Source organism: Seriola lalandi, unplaced genomic scaffold (genome assembly GCF_002814215.2).
Source record: "Seriola lalandi dorsalis isolate HSWRI2012SDOR001 ecotype SW California unplaced genomic scaffold, Sedor1 jcf7180002054795, whole genome shotgun sequence".
Classification (NCBI taxonomy): domain Eukaryota; kingdom Metazoa; phylum Chordata; class Actinopteri; order Carangiformes; family Carangidae; genus Seriola; species Seriola lalandi.
The window spans coordinates 5,916-27,058 of record NW_019525348.1 but is presented as its reverse complement, the minus strand read 5'-3'; the positions used below and the strand labels follow the sequence as shown (position 1 = coordinate 27,058).

Sequence of the window (21,143 nt, the reverse complement as noted above, 5' to 3'; positions counted from 1 at the left end):
TACCACGCTTTCACCAGCCTGTGTTCGTCAGATAATGCAGCAATCCAGAGAGGAGGCTCTAGACCAGCTCTCCTACTCACAAGGTAAGTGGACCACGCTGATGTCAAACACAAATGCTACATTCACTCTCTTCTACTCAAATGTCAAGCTTCTATACACACATCTGCTCGACTCCGTGGAAATTAAGGAATAAAAGAGGCCATGCATGCGTGGTGCTTATATCACGTGTTGCTAATCAATGCGTGGCCACCACAGGTGATGTGTCTTAAGAGTATCCACTCCAGCTTCCCCAGATGGAGTCAGTCCCCATACATATGGAATATGTTGGGTGGAGAGATAGTCTTGACATGACAGAGAACACTGGATTACCAGAAGACAAAAAAGAGGAAATGGTCCCAGTAGTTTAATCACTCTGACTCACAGTAGTGTTCAGGTGAGTCACCACATCTCGATGTAGAGAAGCCAGCACATCACTGTCAACTGAAAACCTGCGCTTTCATATAGTTGGAACTTTACTGCCATTGTGTTGAAACAGCAGAGAGCCCATGTGCTTTAGTTTCAGCTGAGGTGACTCATGTCCTCTGAGCTAAAGGACACATTCACTTCACATTCACGTGGGGTAGAAACCAAGCATCATTGTCCCATGTTGTGATCAGGGTCCTGCAGCTGGATAATCTGCACGTTACAGTTGTGTGTGTTTACAACCAAAGCACTGAACCAGTTCAGGAACCAGTTTTACTTTGAACTGGACCAGATGTAGAATCCAACACACAAATCAAAATTTTTACATGTGTCAAATTATATATTTGGCTTTAAATAATTCATCAAAAGTGAAAAAGCTGTGGTTTAAATTTACAGGAAACAAAGAATCCAATACATTTTTTAAGTTTTTAAATTACAGGTTGTTTTTGTTGGTCCAGATAAATCATCAAAAGCAATAACTGATCAATAATTGTCACTATAAATTTAATGGAACTGTAATACTTGAACACAGAGAGGTCCCAAGTCCAGGTCTCTGTCAGCAGCATGTCAGGCTGCCACTAATGATTATTTCCATTACTGATAAATTGATGGATTATTTTCTGAATTAAACGTTTTGTGTATAACATGTCAGAAAATCTTGACTCTAATCTCTCACATAGAATATTTCATTTGACATTCTCAAAGATTTGAAACATTTCCCATCATGCTCGTGGTGGAAATTTACAGGAAGAAAAAACATTTATTCCAGACCTTTCACTCTTTGAAATTCTACATCATCATCATCATCGTTATTATTGTCATCATTATTATTATTATTATTATTACATAAAGTTAGCAACTCAACACTAAAATTGTCATGATCTGCCCCTAAAATGACTGTATGGACATTGTATTTGCCGTTGTTGATTTCCCGTTTTATTTTGAAAATATTTTGCCTCCCTCATGTATTCAATGTTGGCCTCCTGCTTCCTGTTTGGAGCTGGGAAGGTCAACGGTCATTGAACATCACTAAAAATGACACTGGAAATGAGTCTGTGCCAGTGAAATCACTGGAGACATCATTTAGTGTGAGGTTGGTATGCGCTACATTCCTTTCCATGAGGTTATAGTTCAACAATACACCTCTCCTGATGGTCTTAACAAAGTATCTGCTGACACCAAGCCCTGGTCAGATATCAGTCTGGAGCTACTGATGCTGTGAATTCTCACACACCCCAACTCAACCATGAGCAGTCCTGTCACACCACCTGTTTGCCCCTGTTAGGCTCCTGTAGCTTTATCACATCTGCACATGTCCACACCACACACCAGGTCCTGAGACCAGGGTTAAGGATTAAGTAAGGAGAGAGAGAGAGAAGTGTAAGGGGTGGGGGAGTCAAAAATCACCAAAGACACCTGCTATTATATTTTATACCTGCTTATATGTAAAGCTGTTCACTAAACCCCTCCCCCAAACAGTGACTGTCCAATCAGATCTGCAAAAAGAACTAATCACAGCAGACCTGTCAACCTTTAGATGTCTCCTCCTGTTGAAGCACAGTGCACACGCTGCAGTAAGAGATAGACTCTGTGTTTATGTTAGAAAGAAATCACTGTTTTAATATTAGTAGCATTTTCCACCCATGGTACACACTCAACTCCACTTGTTTTTGGTACCAGCTGCAGATTGTCCCCCCTCAATGCAGCAGTAGTGATGATTCTCTCTGAACAATCAGCAGTCTGCAGTGTTTCCTTGTCACCTTTTGGTATCACCTCAGCTCACTTGCAACCTCAGCAGAAAAGAGACCGAAAAAGGTAACACCATGGTCTATCCACAACTTCTGTCCAATGGAAAACCAAAGAAAGTGAGTAGAATAGATTGGAGTTGAGCTGGTACCATGCAGTGGAGAAGTAGGACCACTGAGCTCTACACTGTAATGCAAGAACAACAGTGTTTCTTTGATTCCATGTCCTCCACACAGATCATCACATGGCAAACTGACCTTCACTAGAACATGCAGCTTCAACTGAATATTCCCAGTACCAGTCATTAGGATCAACCTCTCTATCAATAACACTGTTAACAAATTAAAACTGAGCAGAACCTGACTCTTTTGTAATGTAACATGTTTATCAGAGGACACATGGGGCTGATTGTGCAGCAGAGCAGTGAGCTGTCAGCAGCAGCTCTGAACCTCCTGACCCCCTCAGCCTTTCTGCCTCTCTGCTGTCTGATGGGGTTTCCTGCTGCCAGGAGTTAACAGGGACGGAGGATGGCAGCCATTTAGCTCCTCCTCACACGAAACACCTATGTTTAGCTCACAAAGTGTGTCACACACATTCCAGTTCCCCTCCCACTGACTGGGTGTGTGTGTGTGTGTGTGTGTGTGTGTGTGTGTGTGTACCTACACTCAGGGCTGAGTTTCATTCCATGGAAAATCAACCACACAGAGAGGAAGTTCTCTGTAGCCACACTGTGGAAACACACACACACACACACACACACACACACACACACACACACACACACACACACACACACACACACAGTAATCTTTACATGCAATAATAACTTTCTAGGTTCTTTCAGACACTGACAGAGTGGGAGACTTTAACATGTCTTAGACAATTCAAACAACTCCACTGTATTCTACTAGAATGAGTGTAGGTCAGTGTATGTGTGTGTGAGTGTGAGTGTGAGTGTGTGTGTGTGTGTGTGTGTGTGTAGGTGTGAAGTTGAACAGGTGAATGAATAAAGCTTTATGACCTGTTTGTTGAAGGTGCTGTGTTGTGACAGCAGCAGTGTCACTGTTGGACAAATGGAGATATTCTGCATGTGTCAGACACAGACAAACCCACACTCTACTCTGTGTTTTGTATACCATGTGTTGTTGTGTAGGAGAAATCTACTGAATTATATTTCATTTTGCCTTAAGTAATCGTTCTGCTGCATTCACTCAGTAACTAAGAGGAGGAGGAGCATCAGTGAGGTGGTGATATGAGGAGCTGTGCACAGTCTTTGAGGGACATGTGATGCAGTTGAGTGCAGATTAGTTTAGCACCTAGGCTGTGGTCAAAAAGTATTTTTTCTTATGAAGGTTCAAACTGAGTGAAATGAGCTGAAGTCTCTGAGCAGCACCATAATCACAGCTGCTCCACTTCTCTACATGAGGAGGAAAGGAGCTTCAGTGCTTCCTATCTTATCTCCTTTAGCAGAGGAAACACTGAACCTTCCTTTAGGAAAGGAAAGGAGAAATGCCGTCCCACAATTCCTTGCTGTGGCAACATTTAAAATGAAGCACCATTGTAGTTTCACCACAGCCGACCCACATAAATGTAGAAACAACAGAGCAGCTGTTTTATGTTTGTGAATCGATGCACAACTGGAAATCCTTGTCTGATCGACTGAAACCCAAATCCATAAATATAGATTTATCCTCTTTATATCCAGTCAGGAGTCGTCATGAAGAACAAGCAGATTGAATTTATAGTTAACAATATCATCACCATGACAAAATACTACAGGTTATACTTAAATGTTATTTCACTAACTCCTCTCCCATTGTGGAATGCACAATGACTAATGGCTAATAATGAATTTTCTCTACTTAACAAATGTATAAAAATGTTAAAGCACAGGAAACTATATACTTATGTCTGAATATAACTTATTCTGGCCTCTTGCTCAGTTCCTTATTTCTATTTAATTATCATTTTAATGGCTCAACTTTCTCTTCTTGTATTTTACTTTCATGTTTTTGTATTTCAACATTTCAATCCTGTTTACTTTGTTTTTGTGGTTAGGAAAGAATGTCCATGTGTTAAAGATAAAAAAAAATGTTTTTAAATCCTAGTGTAAGTGCAGTCAGATTGTTTTCCTAAGGCCTTATGAATCCTCCACATCTTTCCTTGACTTTCATGACATTTTCCATTGAGTTGGAGGAGTGGTTAGAGAGGAGATTATTTTGACTTTTCGACTGCAGCCCTAGACTTTTAATCTAGTTTAGCTAAAGTTAGGCCAACAATTTTCACCCTGCTGTAATAAACTGTACTAGACTGTATTTCTTTGCAGTTTTTCCAAGATACTGTCTTCAATCTAAGGATCTCTGGGTTGAAGACTGGTTCTGGTATAAGCTGGTTCTCTGGTATTAAAATGGTTCTGTGGTATAAAACATAGTTTATAGTTGGGGCTGGGCACAATCTATCCAATCCATATATTAATTTATGAAGGTGAACACATGCTGTAATATTTCACAACAGTAAAACTGTACATACCTTCCTCAGTCAAACTAAAAATTAAGTGAACAGAGACTCAAACCACTTTAGAGAAATCTTCTCACTCAACGAGATCTGGTGATGTGACAGACAAATCCATGGCAGACACTGCTCCACTGAAGGTGCAGGTCTGAAGACAGATGTTTGGCTGCATGTGGTATTTAAAATCTACAAAGACAGTGAAGAGCTGGACAAAAGCGAAGCCACATTCAAGAAGAAGTTGACAGAGGAAGAAGCTATGTGGTTCACAGGTTCACAGTGTAGCTGGTGCGGGTACAATAGCAACACACATTAGCTACCTACCTGTTATTTCTTGAGATGTGTCTAAAATGTTGGTCATGTTAAATTAAAAAGGATATTAATGTAACTGCTTTGGGTCTATTCTTAATGTGAACATTAATATCTTTAATAATTCACCAGGTCAGAGGAACAATTTAGTTCTCTGAGGATCTTGTTCATATCCAAATAAAACTGGTTTAACTGAAAACAAATCTGACTAAATCCCTGTTGAATCGAATCAGGACCTTGTGAATCAAAACCACTGTGTGAACACTGGTCTAATGTTATCTGTGATTCTTTGTAATGAACATTGATAAAAAAAATCAAACTCTGCGTCTCAACCAGAGTGAATCATTAAATATGTTTGTGCTCGGACAGAAAGATGTGAGGATTCCACTGAATGTGAAAAACAGTGGATTGTAACAACCATTTATTATTGTACAGTGTTTATTGTTACTCTAAAAAACTGTTGTTACCCTGATATTATCACCTATGGAACATCACAGCCACAAAAAGCAGTGTTACTGTCTGTTTAAGCAGAAAGTCATTTCTGGAAACTCTCAGTACCGATGACTATTTATGACGTACTTGGCCAGGGAACCTAAAGAGCTGTGAATTAGACAACAAGCTCCCGTTATCCTGCTCGGTGAAAATATCTGTGGCGTAGACAGCTGAAGTGAAAGCAGAACTTCAGATGACTTTATCCAAAATCCTACTGACATCAGCAACATGGCTGATAACTAAAGATCCAGCCTTTCTCAACAGTTGTGACTCACTTCATATGTGAGTTAGTTTAGATCAGTAGATTACAGCAGTTTACAGTAGTTAACTGTAGTTTACAGCAGTTTATGGTAGTTTAGTGTAGTTTACTGCTGTTAGTAGCAATTTACTGTAGTTTACAGCACTTTACAATATGACCCATTGTTTCACTCTATTAAACCTGCTGTTTCAATAACTTATAACTGCTGCAGTGGATGGAGTGCTCGTTCCAAGACCCTATATTGAACAGCCAGGCTCATTACATGACTGACTGGGACATTTGATGGAGCTTAACCATTGTTAACTAAATGTGTTTCACCTGTCCTCTTCCAACAATGGTGACTGTCATAGACGGAAATGCACCATGTTACTGATAACATTAACCTGTCCTAGGACGTCATGACAGCAGCTGTTATAGTCGAGACAGGAGCTCCCAGCTGGAATACATCCTGGGACGGGGGAGACCACACTCTTGTCTTCCACTACTTGGTTTGAGACAGACACCAGGACTAGTCTGCCTCAGTCCTGACACTGAGCACTAAGCACATTAGCAGATTTCTGAGGAGATTGGAAAACCAGGGTCTTGGCCGGTACCAGCGAATACTTTGGCTCTTTATTAGGTTTCTCCCACACACACACACACACACAAAAACACACATGCGTAGGTGATAATAGGTGAGGTCTGAGAGTCTTTAAACACCAGTCTTATTAACATACAAACAACAGAAGACACACCAGGCTGTGAGTTGAGGCCTCAGCTGATGCTCCAGGCCACAGAGAGAGAGCGAGAGAGAGAGAGAGAGAGAGATCATAACATCTGAGTGTTTCCTTCCCAAGATGACTCAGTTTATTGTAGCTGATCCCTCCATTCAACAATAACACTAAAGTATAAATTCACTTTATTCTCTCTAATCTGGATCATTATCCCTGTCGGCAGCTCCTTACAGTACAGCTCTAATAAGAGGCTGTCTGCATTCGTCACAACTCAACATGGGCTCTGTTTGAAGAGTTATGTAACCTCTCAACACACAACACATACTGTTGTAATGTCATAATAAAATCCCAGTGTTACAGTACCCACCAGAGTCAGTGTAGAAATCTGTTTAATAAGGCTCAAACTGGTCAGTTCTGGTCTGGACTGTGTGGTACAGGAACACACTTGAGTGTATTCACATGCGTTAAACCACACATATTTCTACCTGTTGTGTGGTTTGAGTTGCACCACAAGATCAAACTTACAGATTTACAAAAAACATTAAAGATCCCATATAGTATAAAGGTAGATGCCCATGTGTTGTTTGATTATAAAGTAGGTCTAGATTCTATATTAATAAGGTGAAAGTATCAAAGCGCTCAGTCCACAGAGAAATACACACAGCCTGTTTTCAGAAAATGAGCCTTAAAACCATTGACTGTAAATAAAGGTGGACGTCACCTCTGTGACCTCACCCACAGGTTTCTGAAGAGCCATTTTGAAGCTCAGAGTGCGCTGCTCCACTGTTGCCATCTTGGCAGTGTCTGACTCTGCCCCCAACTCCCAGCTAATCCAAAAATGGTCAAAGAGGAGGGGCATGTGTGGAGCTGAGACTTTGGTGCATACTGTCTTGTGGCAAACGTGCGCTCGCCCACCTGTCACTCAAAGATGCCACAGCCACAATTATGCATAACTTTAAGCCTTTATAAAATGTAAACAGGTGAGTTATATATGAACAGTTGTAATGAATGAGGAAATTAGCTATAAAGACCAAAATTGTGTTTTTGTACCAGGCTGTAAACATGTTTATTTCTGCTGCAAAGTTGAACATTTCAAGATGGGAGTCGATGGGGATTGACTTACTTTTGGAGCTAGACTCTAGTGGTCATTAGAAGAACTGCAGTTTCTGATACTTCAGTGTTGCCTTCATTGTTCAGCCCTGGAGATTGATGCTTGGTTAAAACAAGCTGTCAGGACTTCTGACTTTGTGATTTCTATTAGATCACTCAGAAAACTGAGCCTCACTGACCTGTTGTTACTAGAGCTCCAGAGAGATGCCTGAGAGAGGAGATGTAAAACTACACTGAGATGGTTTTTGGTTCTTAAAACCACAAATAACTTATATAACATAACTTAATAATCAAATAACATATCTTCTAATGGACCAACTCTTCAAATAAAACAAAGGGTGAGTGAAAACACTGTCCTTTAAATCACAGATTATGGTCTCAACAACAACAGACAGTCTACACTGTGAAATGTGTGCGGGCTGTTACACACTAACTGTGTGTGTGATTGTATGTGACTGTGTGTGTGCAGGTTAACCCTGACGTCAGCCAACAGGTTGACTCGTACAACACGTCCCGCAGGATTCGTCTCATTGTGGAGCTGTTAGTGCCGGTAAAACAAACAGCAACACAAACACTGAGGGTTTGTCTTAACACAGATACAGAGTCATAGTAGAGTTAGTGGAGGTGAGACACAGAGGACAGAGACACGGTGTCACCAGTGTAAAACCAGTGTAAGACAAAGCTAACAGCTAACTTTAACACACCTACCTGTTACAGAGTGTGTGTTAGTCCAGTTCGGCAGAAGAAAACTCCGCTACTCGGACCAGAGACTGCAGATGTACAAATCATTATAGCTCCATGTGAACGTTAGCTTTTCTTCTTTTGAGTTCTGAAAATCAATAATCAATAATTTTATATTTTAGGGTGAATAAATCCAAAGAACAGGGTCCGTCCCGCGCCGGCTCCGTCCATGGTCCTCAACTCTTACAAGGAGCTGAGAGCTGCTTTGTTCTCTGTGTGTGAAGTCAACCACAACAAGTAAGCACTTCCGTTTGTGTTTTTCAAAATAAAACATACATTACAATAAATATATGAGTTACAGGTGAGCTGAGTTTCTGTACAGTTTACCAGACATAGACCTCTTCATAACAACGTATTTACTATTAATATGAATGTATTATTAACGTTATTATGATACTGAAATTATTAGTACTGATAATATTGGGGGCTTTTAACTTAAAGGGGGAATCCTGCTATTTCCGGAGTTTTTCTTCTAACCTACACTTGATGCTCCTGCAGCAAAGGAACAAAACAAACTCTGAATTAACTTTCAGGTCACATGTCCAGACCAGGAAACTGTTATAGGTCCTGGATCCCAGTTCATAGCAACAACAACACAAAAGTAGCTGACGTTACTCTGGAAATGGTAATAGGCTATAGTACAATCAAAAATAAAGAGAAAGATAAATTAGAACAAAATAAATATCGGGAAGTAAATAAAAAATAAGTTAAGGAGACGCAAAGCACAAGAGAGCAAATAAACAAATATTAAAATAGCATGATTGAGATATAGACTTAAACATTTTTGTGGCCTTTCTATTCATTTTCTCCGTGAACTTCATGGATTTGAAAAACTAAATAAAACCATTATAAGAGGGAGTACTGCCATTCCACTTGCAAGAATGAAAATAATATTTACCCAAAATAATAACAAGGTTAACAATATCTGAAGTATCCAAGTTGTCCATAAAGTAAATAACATCATTACAGGTGAATGAAGGTATTGTAAAGGACTGTGTTCATGGTAATGTTTAACTGTTATGATTGTTTCTGTAAGAAACGATAGTTTAGTTCAGTCATAAGTCTGTTGAGTTACAGTACTGATATTTCCAAACTGTCAGTGAACATGTTGTGTCAGCTTAGACACTGTGAAGCCTGTCCGTCATGTGAGCTACCTGTAACTGTAATCGGCGGAGATAGCACACCTGTAATTGGCTGGGGGGGTTGTCCCTCTCTCTGGTCCCTGTTTTTGGCGCTCGGTGTGTTAGGGTATGTACGAGAGGCTAGTGGGAAAAAGTTACGGCAGCTCTTGTGTTATGTTGGCGTTGGCTACGGCCCACAGTAGCCTGTGTTATTGTGCTCAATAAAGTTGCAGCGACAACTGGCCAACGTCTCATCGTCTGTTTAACGAGGGACGTTACATTGGTGTTAGAAGTAAAAGCATCGCCTACAAGGTTTCCGCCATCTCGTCCACAACGAGCTAACAGAGGACCGCTGTGTCTGCTCTGTGGTGCGAAATATGCTGCCGGGAGGTTGGTCAAAAATCAAGCTGGAGGAGGGAGCCTACGAACGTGAGAATTACGGCGCTGCTGAGGCTGGGGGAGCGGCGGAGCACAGAGAGCGGGTGAGAGAGATGACTGTCAAAATGGCTGCCGAGGCCGGCTTTGGCTGCTCTAGCCGCTGGGACAACTGTGAGGAAACAGCGGCCACCAGGATTACAGTTATCAAGCCACACTGTGAACTGGGACCGCCCTCAGTAAAGACTCCAAGGTATGATGGCAAGGCTGACTGGGAGGCATTTCACGCCTAGTTTGAACTGTTAGCCCAGGCCAGCAAGTGGTCCATTGAAGTGAAAGCCCTCCAGCTAGCAATGTGCCTTACTGGTGATGCTCTAAGGAACTCACGCAGCTTGCGCTCGCTGCCTCACTTTGGGAGGAGCGGCAGGCCAGACCATGCTCAAGGATCTGCTGGGGATGTGGACAGCTTGTCCCAGCGGCTAGAGCAGCCAAAGCCGGCCTCGGCAGCCATTTTGACAGTCATCTCTCTCACCCGCTCTCTGTGCTCCGCCGCTCCCCCAGCCTCAGCAGCGCCGTAATTCTCACGTTCGTAGGCTCCCTCCTCCAGCTTGATTTTTGACCATCAGGTCCGGCAGTGCCCCAATGCCCCCGTGATACAGGGAAAAGGGACAGGGACTGCATAATCGGGACGATGCAGTGGTGTCCCGACCCTGCACAGGCGGGGATGCAGCACAGCACATGCAGGTGGGGGTGGCGCAACAGGCAGAGTACCCCTTCCCGTGCATCAATGAGGCCCTGGACACAGTGGCAGGGTCTTCCTGCTTCTCTTCTCTGGACCTGCGCAGCGGATACTGGCAAGTTCCCCTCGCCCCGTAGGACAGACCCAAAACCACCTTCATCACCAGCAGGGGCTTGTGGTAGTTCAAGATCTTCCCTTTTGGCCTTTGTAATGCACCCGCCACATTTGAGAGACTGATGGACAGGGTACTGGCTGGCGTCCCCCGCCAAGAATGTGTTGTGTACCTGGACAACATTCTTGTTCATGGTGGGTCCTTTGAGTCGGCTCTCAAGGCCCTCAGGCGGGTGCTGGAGAGGGTGGCGGCAGCGGGACTGAAACTGCATCCCCAGAAATGCTGCTTTTTGAGGCGGGAGGTCACGTTCCTGGGCCACAGACTCAGAGACGGCGGTGTTAGCACCATGGATGACAAGGTGCAGGCTGTAAAGGACTGGCCCACCCCCTGCTCTGTGCAGGATCTGAAAAGCTTCCTGGGGCTGTCATCCTACTACAGGAGGTTTGTGAGGGGGTTCTCCTGCATAGCTGCACCCGTTCCGCCTGCTGCAGAAAGGGGAGACGTTTGTCTGGTCAGCGGAGTGTCAGACAGTATTCACCACACTACAGAGAGCCCTCGTGGAGGCCCCGGTCCTTTCCCCGGTAGACCCCACCTTGCCTTTCGTCCTCCACACTGACGCCAGCAGTGCCGGCTCAGGGGCTGTGCTGACCCAGGTGGCATCCAGAGGAGAGGAGGTGGTGGCATATCACAGCAAGACATTCAGCAAAGCCGAACGTCGCTACTGTGTCACCAGGCGGGAGCTGCTCGCAGTGGTCAGTGCCATCCGACAGTTTAAATACTACCTCGGAGGTCTCCACTTCACGGTCAGGACTGACCACTCGGCCCTGCAGTGGCTCATGTGGTTAAGAGAGCCGGAGGGCCGGCTTGCACGCTGGATCGAAGAGCTGCAGGCATATGACATCTCCATGGTCCACAGGCCAGGTAAACAACTTAAAAACGCGGATGCACTGTCCCGCCAGCCCTGCGTCGCTGATGACTTCCGCTACTGTGAGAGGAAAGAAGCACAGGAGGCCTAACAGCTGCAAAATGAGGTGAAATGCGCGGCAGCAGGGCCGGAGGGCAGCTGGCTTAGCATGAACTAACAGCCGTGGTTCCAGCAGAGTGGAGGCTCAAGCAGGAGGACGACGTCGACATCAGGCCAGTACTCAGGTGGGTGGCAATGCAGTTCCGACCCTCATGGGAGGAGGTCGGAATGGGCTCTCCAGCCACAAAAGGACTCTGGTCAATGTATGAAGCCTGCTGCAGCAGGGGTAGAAAGAACCAGCTACAGGAGAGACACGTTGGCAGGTGGTGGTGCCAAGGGCCCTGAGGGAGGTGGTGCTCCGGGCAGTACATGGAGCGCCAGGATCTGGTCACTTCGGGGTCGTGGGTGTTTGCACCCACACCACACCCCTCCACCCTCAGAGCGATGGCCTGGTGGAGAGATTTAACCGCACGCTGGCACAACAGCTGGCCATTGTGACGTCTAAACATCATTGGGACTGGGATACCCATTTGCCCCTTGTGCTAATGGCGTACCAGGCCGCTGCACAGGACTCCACCTCTTGCTTCCCCGCCCTTCTCATGCTTGGCAGGGAGATCCGGACTCAGGCTGAGATGATGGTGGGTAAACCACCTGACGCCCAGGGGGACCCTCCTGGGCCCGACTATGCCCGGAAGCTCCAGAACCGCTTGGAGTCCGCTCACGAATTTGCCACAGAACAGCTACGGAGTGCAGGGGCAAAACAAAAGAGGAACTACGACGTGCTGGCCAGAAGACGGCATTTCAAGGCCAAGGATTTGGTCTGGGTGCACAGCCCGCAGAGGAAGAAAGGCAGGTGCCCAAAGCTGGACAGTGAATGGGTGGGACCTTGCCGGGTCCTGGAGAGACTTAGTGAGGTTGTGTATAGGGTCCAGCTGCCACCAAGGGGAAGGAGAGTCGCCCTGAATTGAGATAGGTTGGCCCCCTATCGGGGTACAGCCTCTCCACCAGCTCTGGGGTGTGGGACACGAGAAACTTTGAACACTGCTCTGACACCCCCCCATGCCCCTCCCAGCTCGGTTGTCACACCTGACCCCCCCACCACTGAACTTTTGCCCCTTTGCCCTGTGCCTTCCTTGAGCTCTGCCCCGGGCCTTCTTCCCCCATCCCCAGTTCGGGCACGGCCTTGGAGAGATCGCAGGCCACTGCTGACTTTGTTTTTCCCCCTTGGGGGCGAGGGACTTTGAGACGGGGGGGGTAGTTGTAACAGACTGTGTTCATGGTAATGTTTAACTGTGTTACAGTACTGATATTTCCAGACTGTCAGTGAACATGTCAGCTTAGACACTGTGAAGCCTGTCCATCATGTAAGCTACTTGTAACAGTGATTGGTGGGAGATAGCACATCTGTAATTGGCTGAGAGCGGGAGGGGTTGTCCCTCTCTCTGGTCCCTGTTTTTGGCGCTCGGTGTGTTAGGGTATGTACGAGAGGCTAGTGGGAAAAAGTTACGGCAGCTCTTGTGTTATGTTGGCGTTGGCTAGAGCCCACAGTAGCCTGTGTTATTGTGCACAATAAAGTTGCAGCGACAACTGGCCAACGTCTCATCGTGTGTTTAACGAGGGACGTTACAGTATGTACTCTGACTCTTACTCACAATAACATAACAACAAAGTTGTTGTAGTTTGTATCAGTAAAGTGCAAAGAGAACATTTGTACTGTGAGTGTAGGTGCCGCAGTTAAATATTTATGATATTTACATTTAGAGTTTTTAAGTTTAAAAAATGTGTCAGTCTTTTAATTATTTAAATTTAAATTATTTTCATTTGTTCTTCATTATAAACTAAACTCACATTACTATCACAGGAGAACAGAGGAAGTTAGACATTACCAACAGGGTGTGTATGTGTGTCTGTGAAATGAGGAAGTGTCTGTTATTTTACTGCAGCTAAAAACCAAACACTTGAATATGATGGACATACAAGTCTTCAAACTCATCACAAAGACCTGTATTTTACACAAAACTAACACAACTACATTATAGCCCACAATATTTAACCTGAAGAACTGAAGTGTTATAGTTATCATGTTCACTGTCTATAAACTGTAGTGCTGCATCCACCAGAATCATTTAAATTCAGATTCACACTGAATTATTTCATTAAAGATTAAGTCAAATCCTGTTTCAGTAGACTCTCAGTCAGGTGTAGTCCTCCAGAACAACTTCACCTCCAAGTCTCTGAACTCTACTGGAGGATGAACTCCATTCTTCTTCTTCAAAAAAACTGTCATAGTAATGTTTGTTTAATTCCAGATAATTTTTTAAACAGCTAGCTTGTAGTAGTTACTGTTTTTATGCTGTGGCTGGTCAGATGACTTTATTTATATGCTTTATTCTTTATATTTATAGATTTCTTATGGATTTGAGTTGGCCTTACTGACTAAAGTCCATTCTACCAGCCTTTTACTCTACAGGTTGTACAGTCAGGTCATTCAGTAGGTTGTTTCAGAGTCATTAAATTCTGTAAATGTGGAACAATACAAGAAGTAGAAATAAAAAAATGTACTTTTGAATCCCTTAGTATTTTTAAAGTACTCCAGTAATCAAATAAAAATCTGACTGAACAACTTTCACTTGTATTGAAGTAATATTTTACCCGGAAGATCTATACTCTGACTCCAGTCATGGAGCTGTGGACTTTGTTAACACCTCTATTAACACATTGCTCTAACATCTCCCATGGTTCAACTGGACTGAGATCAGGTGACTGTGAAGGTCACAGCAGATGATTCAGCTGATGATTATCTTCATCCTCATCAGACCATCAGTGACCCCTGTTACCTGTTGATGAAGACACTGTCATCCTTTTTCTCCACTCATTGTTCAGGGGTTTCCTTTAATTAATCACACTTCTGTATACACATACACATATACATACACATACCCTTCAGCTAAGTGTCTGAATAGAAAATTACGACGTGAATAAAGTGAAGGGGTCTGAATACTTCCTGAATTCTCTGTATAATCTGTATAACCAGATTACAAACTGGTTATTTCATGTGTTCTTAAAACATTACATCAAAAAACATACTGCAGTTATACATCTCCACTGTGAATAATACATATAATACACAAATTATAAATTTTCTTTAGTTAGAAAGTTACTAATGATATTATAACAGCAAAGGTAAGATTTGTAGGAAACTTCTGACAACATGATGAACATGACACAGGGAATGTAATGACATGTCCATATTTACATTGACTTTTACTCATTAAAAATTAACTGCTATGCAACAGAAATAATTTTATCAATGTAGAAACAAAATATAGAATAGTCCATTGAGCATAAAAATCCCACCAGTGTTTAATTTGGGCATGTTGTGTTTGTTGTCATGGAGACATGTCTCCCAGGAATCATTCATCTGAGTGAAAAACTGCATATACAGTTTGATGTTACTGATGTGACTGTAAATATGACTCAATGAGCCAGAGGGCCGTCAAATGTTAAGGCAAATGCTGTGATGATATCACCCCTACAGGACAAACTGTGAACACCCACTGTGCAGATTCTCTCCCTCAGTAGAGTTACAAAGCTGCTCTAGCCAATAAGTAAACAGAAACAGTGTTGATGTAAAAAATGTGAAACAAAACCAACATGTACACAGAGAATCATATAGACGTTACTGCACTGTCCATTATAAACAACCGAGACTGATGTTCACTGAGTGAACGAGCAAAGACCAGGACCCACCATTTTATCTTACCACTAAGACTTCTCCTAAGTCACAGAAAGTTTTCTCCTAAATCCTCTTCACAAAGCTGCTGAGAACAACTTTTACTAAGGAAAAGCAAAAACTCCTGAACTTAAAGTGCGACTCTGTTGCGATGGCTGACCTTAATTTTCATGGATGAGCTTGCTTGGAGGAACCGCAGTGATTGGTTGATGAAAGACCGGCCTGTGCTGGTGAAAACGCATGCGCAACATCCCGCAGTAATAATAAAAAAACAAGGAGAAATAAACAAATAAAAATTAAATAATAACAGATCAGGTGCTGTTTACTAAAGTTGTGCATTCCAAAATGCATCTGTATGATAAGGTTTGTGTTGACCTGGGAGAATTTAATTTTACTATAAAAACTTACATTCAATTCACTCAATGGAAAAAAATGCCACCTGTTGTACCTATACCTGTTGTAATATAGCTTTGGTCCCAGCTGTGGGTTGAGGTGTGAGAAGATTTCCCCTGTCCCCCACCAGGTGACATCCAGCTGGAATATGATCCTTTCAAACACCTGCCTCAGGTTACTCTCCATTAAGATCCATGACTCGTGTGTTGATGGTATGATTTTTTGTTTCACTTTATGAAGTGAAGTTTGTGAAGGCACACTGTTGTCAGGTTTACTTTCCCTGACACAGCTCACTGAAGTGTATGAAACTATCATCTCAGCTCATTTAAAATACATATCTGCTCTATTAACACTGTGGAGGAAGGAAAACAACAGAGTGTGCAGTATGCAAGTATCTCTAATATTTCTATCATAACAGCAGATTTCATGTGCAGTGTGGATTTCTTCACATGTGAACAGTTTGTACTGGGGTGGAAACCCCTGCTTTCAAGAGGGAGGTAAACGTCAATGTGTGCAGCTCTGGTTGAAACTGTCAACTTCCTCAGAATCCGGAGACTCCACAGGAGGTTTGCAGCAGCGACGGCCGCTCCCTCCTTGTCTGAAAGGGGCAAACCGCAGCCACTTCTTCACCACGTCAGCGTACTGGTGATGAGTGGCCTCCTTACCCACCGGTGTCCGCTTCAGAGCCCCTGAGAGGTAAAAGAGAGGCTGGACGTGATCATTTGCACAGCATTTTCATTTCAATTAACTGCAGTCCAGACCACACCAACTCAAACAATATGATAATGTGAGGTGAAGCCTGAGGTGAAAGGGTCAAGAGCGTGTTCTGAAAACAGCAAAAACAACCTTTTGTTATTGTAGTTTAGCTGCTGATGTGACTGCTCACCAACACAGACAGCAGCAGCAGCTGTGACACAGCTCATGGAGACCAACTTTTACTAAGGAAAAGCAAAAACTCCTGAACTAGCTCCGTTGCGATGGCTGACGTCAATTTTCATGGACGAGCTTACTTGGAGGAACCACAGCGATTGGTTGATGAAAGACTGTGCTGGTGAAAACGCATACGTCACATCCCGCAGTTATAATAAAGCACAGAAATAAACAAATATAAAAAAATAACAATAGATCAGGTGTTGTTTACAAAAGTAGTGCATTCTCCAAATTGCATCTGTATAATCAGGTTTATGTCAACCCAGGAGACTTTAATTTTACTATAAAAACTTACATTCAGTTCACTCAATGGAAAAGAAAGAAAATCTATTTTCATTCAGTGTCATACATCTGAGGCATACACTACCATAGATGTATATATGTTGACGATAGATGTAGATTTGTCACTTATAGTCACCTTATATCCGTATAATGTCTTCTATGTTTAGTTTTTCAAATGTTTACAATTACACTCTGGTCACCATCAACACTACATCTCTGTGGCTGATCACATCTAAGTTACCAAGTCTAGAAAAACCAAAACATCGGCACACATGAGTTTACAGTGTTAATGTAATGAATTTCACAAGTGATTAGCTGAATGCCAGCGTGTCAAGTTGTGACTGGATGAGAACAAGAATGAGCTCGGAGAGCTTAGGAAATTGAGAAGGAGACAGTCCTCTTGACTGAACTTTCACTCAGCTTCATTTGACAAAGCTGGTTGTTTGTTAAATATCTGTCAACAGTGTATGACAGTTTTGTCAGTTCATATCTGAGCTCATGTATTTGACATTATATATATATATATATATACATACATATACACATATATATATATATATAAATATACATATACATACACACACATATATATATATATATATATACATATACATATACATACACACACATATATATATATATATCTGATCCATTAGTTCTTATGCCTCCTTTTGCTGATGCTGCACTTCATTCTCCCTCTGTGAAATCAATAAGGTTTATCCTATCTAACAACTGTTAGCTTCACATAGCATATCCTACTGACGGAAGAGGACCCCTTGGAGGCGAGTGTTCCTGAAGCTCCTCTTCTGTCCACGGCCCACCCAGTTTAGCTCAGAACCCACAGCGAATGAAAGCACAGCTTGCATGAGACGTCTCACTGCATCATCGATCGTAGCCCCGCCCATCCGGGACAGGAAAGACACCTTGAATTTAGACAAGAGATCAATATCAGATTCATCAAGCACTGAGCGTTTGCACAGCAAGAAACTCAAGCTACTGAATGGCACCATTCATTCTACCATTTTCTTCTGTATCCCCGGCTCCTCCAGCCGTCTCTCCATCTCATCCAGCTGCTCTAGGGTCCTCAAGGGGAGATCCATATCCAGAGCCTCCACATCCTCCTCCTCATATCCAGTCTGACCCTGCAGTCGGGCCTGAAGATCCCTGAGTACTGCCCACTGCCTCTGCTGCTCGTCTTTGATCTCTACCAGCAGGGCGATGATCTTCCGCTGAGCTGCAGTTTCTTGAGAGAAAGAGATGGAGCGAAAGTTGTTGCGACAGAATGAAGTCATTGTGAAGCTCATGGTTCAAGTTAGGCAAACAAACGGGCTAGTGCCATGGATAACCTACTGAAGTATATTTTTTGATGTCAAGATATTTGTATGATAGATGCGTCGCCTGGAGAATGGATAGTTGATGACATGACACAGAGCACAAGTTGTGTAGAACTGAATGAAGTTTAATGTAACTAAAATATCATGAAGTCATTAGGGCTATAAAATGATCAAATCCATTAGAACACAGCCCAAAAAGAGGAAGAGTGATTTAAATAACATGTTTTATCCTTGAATCTACACACCGATCAGCCATAACATTATGACTACCTGCCTAATATTGTGTCGGTCCCCCTTTTGCCGCCGAAACAGCTCTGACCCGTCAAGGCATGGACTCCACTAGACCTCTGAAGGTATCTGGTACCAAGACTTTAGCAGCAGATCCTTTAACTCCTGTAAGTTGCGAGGTGGGGCCTCCATGGATCGGACTTGTTTGTCCAGCACATCCCACAGATGCTCAATTGGATTGAGATCTGGGGAATGTGGAGGCCAAGTAAACACCTTGAACTCATTGTTGTGCTCCTCAAACCATTCCTGAACCATTGTTGCACTGTATTAGGGCTCACTTGCTGCCTAATACCTCCAACCCACTGTGCCATTGTAAAGAGATAATCATTGTCACTCACTTCACCTGCAGTGGTCATAATGTTATGGCTATTTATTTCCAGAGGCATTTACTTCTAAATGCCACATTTATTTCCCAGCTCCTTTTATTTTAATATGGGATTAGAAAATAAAAGTCTCTAGCAATAAATAAATGTGGACATAGAAAATAAAAGTCCCCTGAACTAAATAAAAAGCTATTTATTATCTATGCATTTATTAATTTATGTATTTATATATTTCTACATTCATTACCTAATTTATTTATTCAATATTGGTTTTGATGGCATTCCAGTCATAAACAGACACTGACAAACAATGGATTTAGAGACGAAATAGTGTTTTGAAATTAAGTATTTGTAATATTACATTAAGTTAACTTTCCTAAAGGCGCGTAGTCAACTGTGTTATGACTGTTCCCAGACCATCAGGACCAGTAGCTGTCCAGTGTCAGAACTGGTTCGTGGTGGACGGGGTCTACCTGTGGCTGGGGCGGAGATCAACTTGTCAGCGGATCCCGAGCTGCAGGCTGAGAAGAGTTGCGGCTCCACGCCCAGGCTAACGTCCCCTCTCCGCGACTCGTCTCTGAACTCCTCACCTGAGCGTCTGGAGACGTGTTCGACCAGACTGTGCATCTCATCGGACACGGCGGTCAGCCTCTGCTGGAGGCTCTCCACAGCGATGTCCGCCATATGTTTGTTCACCAAACCTTCCACTCGTCGCTCCATCGACCAGTCCAAACTGTCTCCATGATCATGCTCCATTGAAGTTTCTCCGCGCTGTGAACCGAGGGAAACGTTCCCGGAAACCTTACCGAACCTTCGATAAACGTTTCTCTTCTCATTCCGCAGCAGAGAAGGAGCGGAAGTTGTTGTTAAACAGATATTTCCAGCGCATATCACGTTGCATAAACGTCACTGAAATGTTGAAAGAACATTGGGGGCGGATATGGAACTACATTTCCCAGAAGGCAAGCGCCACACTGCAAACGGCAGATGTACGTTCAGGACAGATTTCCACTATATCAGGAGTTCATTGATGAATTATTTTAACACCTGTGCTGTTTGAGTGACGTCACTGTCTAATACTTAAAATCTTTACTCACATGATGTTTAATGAGAAATATACAACGGAGTATTAAGGCCACACAGATTCAAATTTGTATTGTTATTATTTTTAAATTACGAGAATAAAGTTGTAATATTACGAGATTAAAGTTGTAATTTTATGAGAAAAGGTCGTAATATTACGTGAAAAAGTAGCGCATGTCAGATCATCTCTGCCTATCACAGTTACAGGCCCATCACACTGTCTAGGTGTGCACCCAGAATTTACTTTCAACTAGGGGTGGGCGGATCGATTTAAATATCGATAGTATCGATACTAACGTTGGTATTGGGTGTTGATCGATGCTTGTGTGATGAGATCGATTCTTAAGTTTCAGTTTATCTTCTGTAGAACTCCAGGCATTTACAGAGTGACCGACTGGCCGTACAACACCGCTCTTCTCTCTTCACTCATGCTCAATTAGCCCCTCCGCTTCCACTGCTACACTCACTCACTCACTCACTCACTCACCTCTCACTCACTGCCTGTGGCTTTTTATTTGCCTGAAAACTTTGTCCTGTGTTTTATTATCATCATAAACATGATTAATTAAAGGAAAACTTACAAAATAATTAAATAATCATGAAAATTCAAGTTTTCATTTAAATTTGCATATTAATGATGCATTCACTTAATAAATTATGATACATTGCACCCCCTACACAAAAGTACCTGGTAGTAGTAAAAAGTATCGGTATTGGTATCGGTATCGGCAATACTGGCCCTTTATTTACTTGGTATTGGATCGATACCAAATTTTGCAGTATCGCACAGCCCTACTTTCAACAGGTGGAAATAATCCCATAGCACCTCCTAGTAGCAGTGTCTACAAACATTTTGCTGATGTCAGACAAAGTCCAAAAACCCAGTGTGACATTAGTACCCTGGTTTTTCCATTTCATATCAGTCTAGGGATTGTTAAGATACACTATCCATTTTTAGTAGTGTTCCTGACTGCAACCACTTTAATTGAATATTTATTGTCATGCAGGATGAACTTGATGAGGTTGTAAGAACATCAAATACACACCGAATAAGACCTAGGCCTGCCCATGGGATGCACGGAGGACACCCCATTCTCATGTTCTGCATGCAACGACTGTATGGAAC

At 42.9% G+C, this 21,143-nt stretch overlaps 2 protein-coding genes across 4 annotated transcripts in view; both read right to left on the bottom strand.

Moving 5' to 3' along the window:
• The window catches only part of LOC111669487 (ras and Rab interactor 2-like), a 41,310-nt gene extending 32,769 nt beyond the window's left edge, over positions 1 to 8,541 (bottom strand). For both annotated transcript variants that reach the window (XM_087179193.1, XM_023425802.2), the window contains exon 1: positions 8,308 to 8,541. The gene's annotated coding sequence lies outside the window, so the exon portion shown is untranslated. The remainder of the gene's footprint in view (positions 1 to 8,307) is intronic.
• A 5,982-nt stretch (positions 8,542 to 14,523) lies between these two features.
• LOC111669488 (uncharacterized) lies at positions 14,524 to 19,829 on the bottom strand. Of its 2 annotated transcripts, none has more exons than XM_023425803.2 (4): positions 19,408 to 19,828; positions 18,009 to 18,232; positions 17,753 to 17,912; positions 14,524 to 16,466 (listed from the first exon to the last, which is right to left on the bottom strand). In XM_023425803.2, exons 1-4 carry the CDS (start codon positions 19,688 to 19,690, stop codon positions 16,282 to 16,284), a joined length of 852 nt encoding a protein of 283 aa, XP_023281571.1. In that variant the 5' UTR covers positions 19,691 to 19,828; the 3' UTR covers positions 14,524 to 16,281. The 2 variants fall into 2 exon arrangements, with proteins under 2 accessions (XP_023281571.1, XP_023281572.1); XM_023425804.2 differs by having other exon boundaries at positions 16,309 to 16,466; positions 17,749 to 17,912; positions 19,408 to 19,829.
• Positions 19,830 to 21,143: the final 1,314 nt, after the last annotated feature.

Coding starts and splice junctions, on each gene's coding strand:
- LOC111669488 (XM_023425803.2), bottom strand. CDS start 19,690: ATGGAGCATGATCATGGAGACAGTTTGGACTGGTCGATGGAGCGACGA. Junction 18,233..19,407: donor GATCTCCGCCCCAGCCACAG/GTAGACCCCGTC, acceptor CTTTCTCTCAAG/AAACTGCAGCTCAGCGGAAG. Junction 17,913..18,008: donor CGGGGATACAGAAGAAAATG/GTAGAATGAATG, acceptor TCTAAATTCAAG/GTGTCTTTCCTGTCCCGGAT.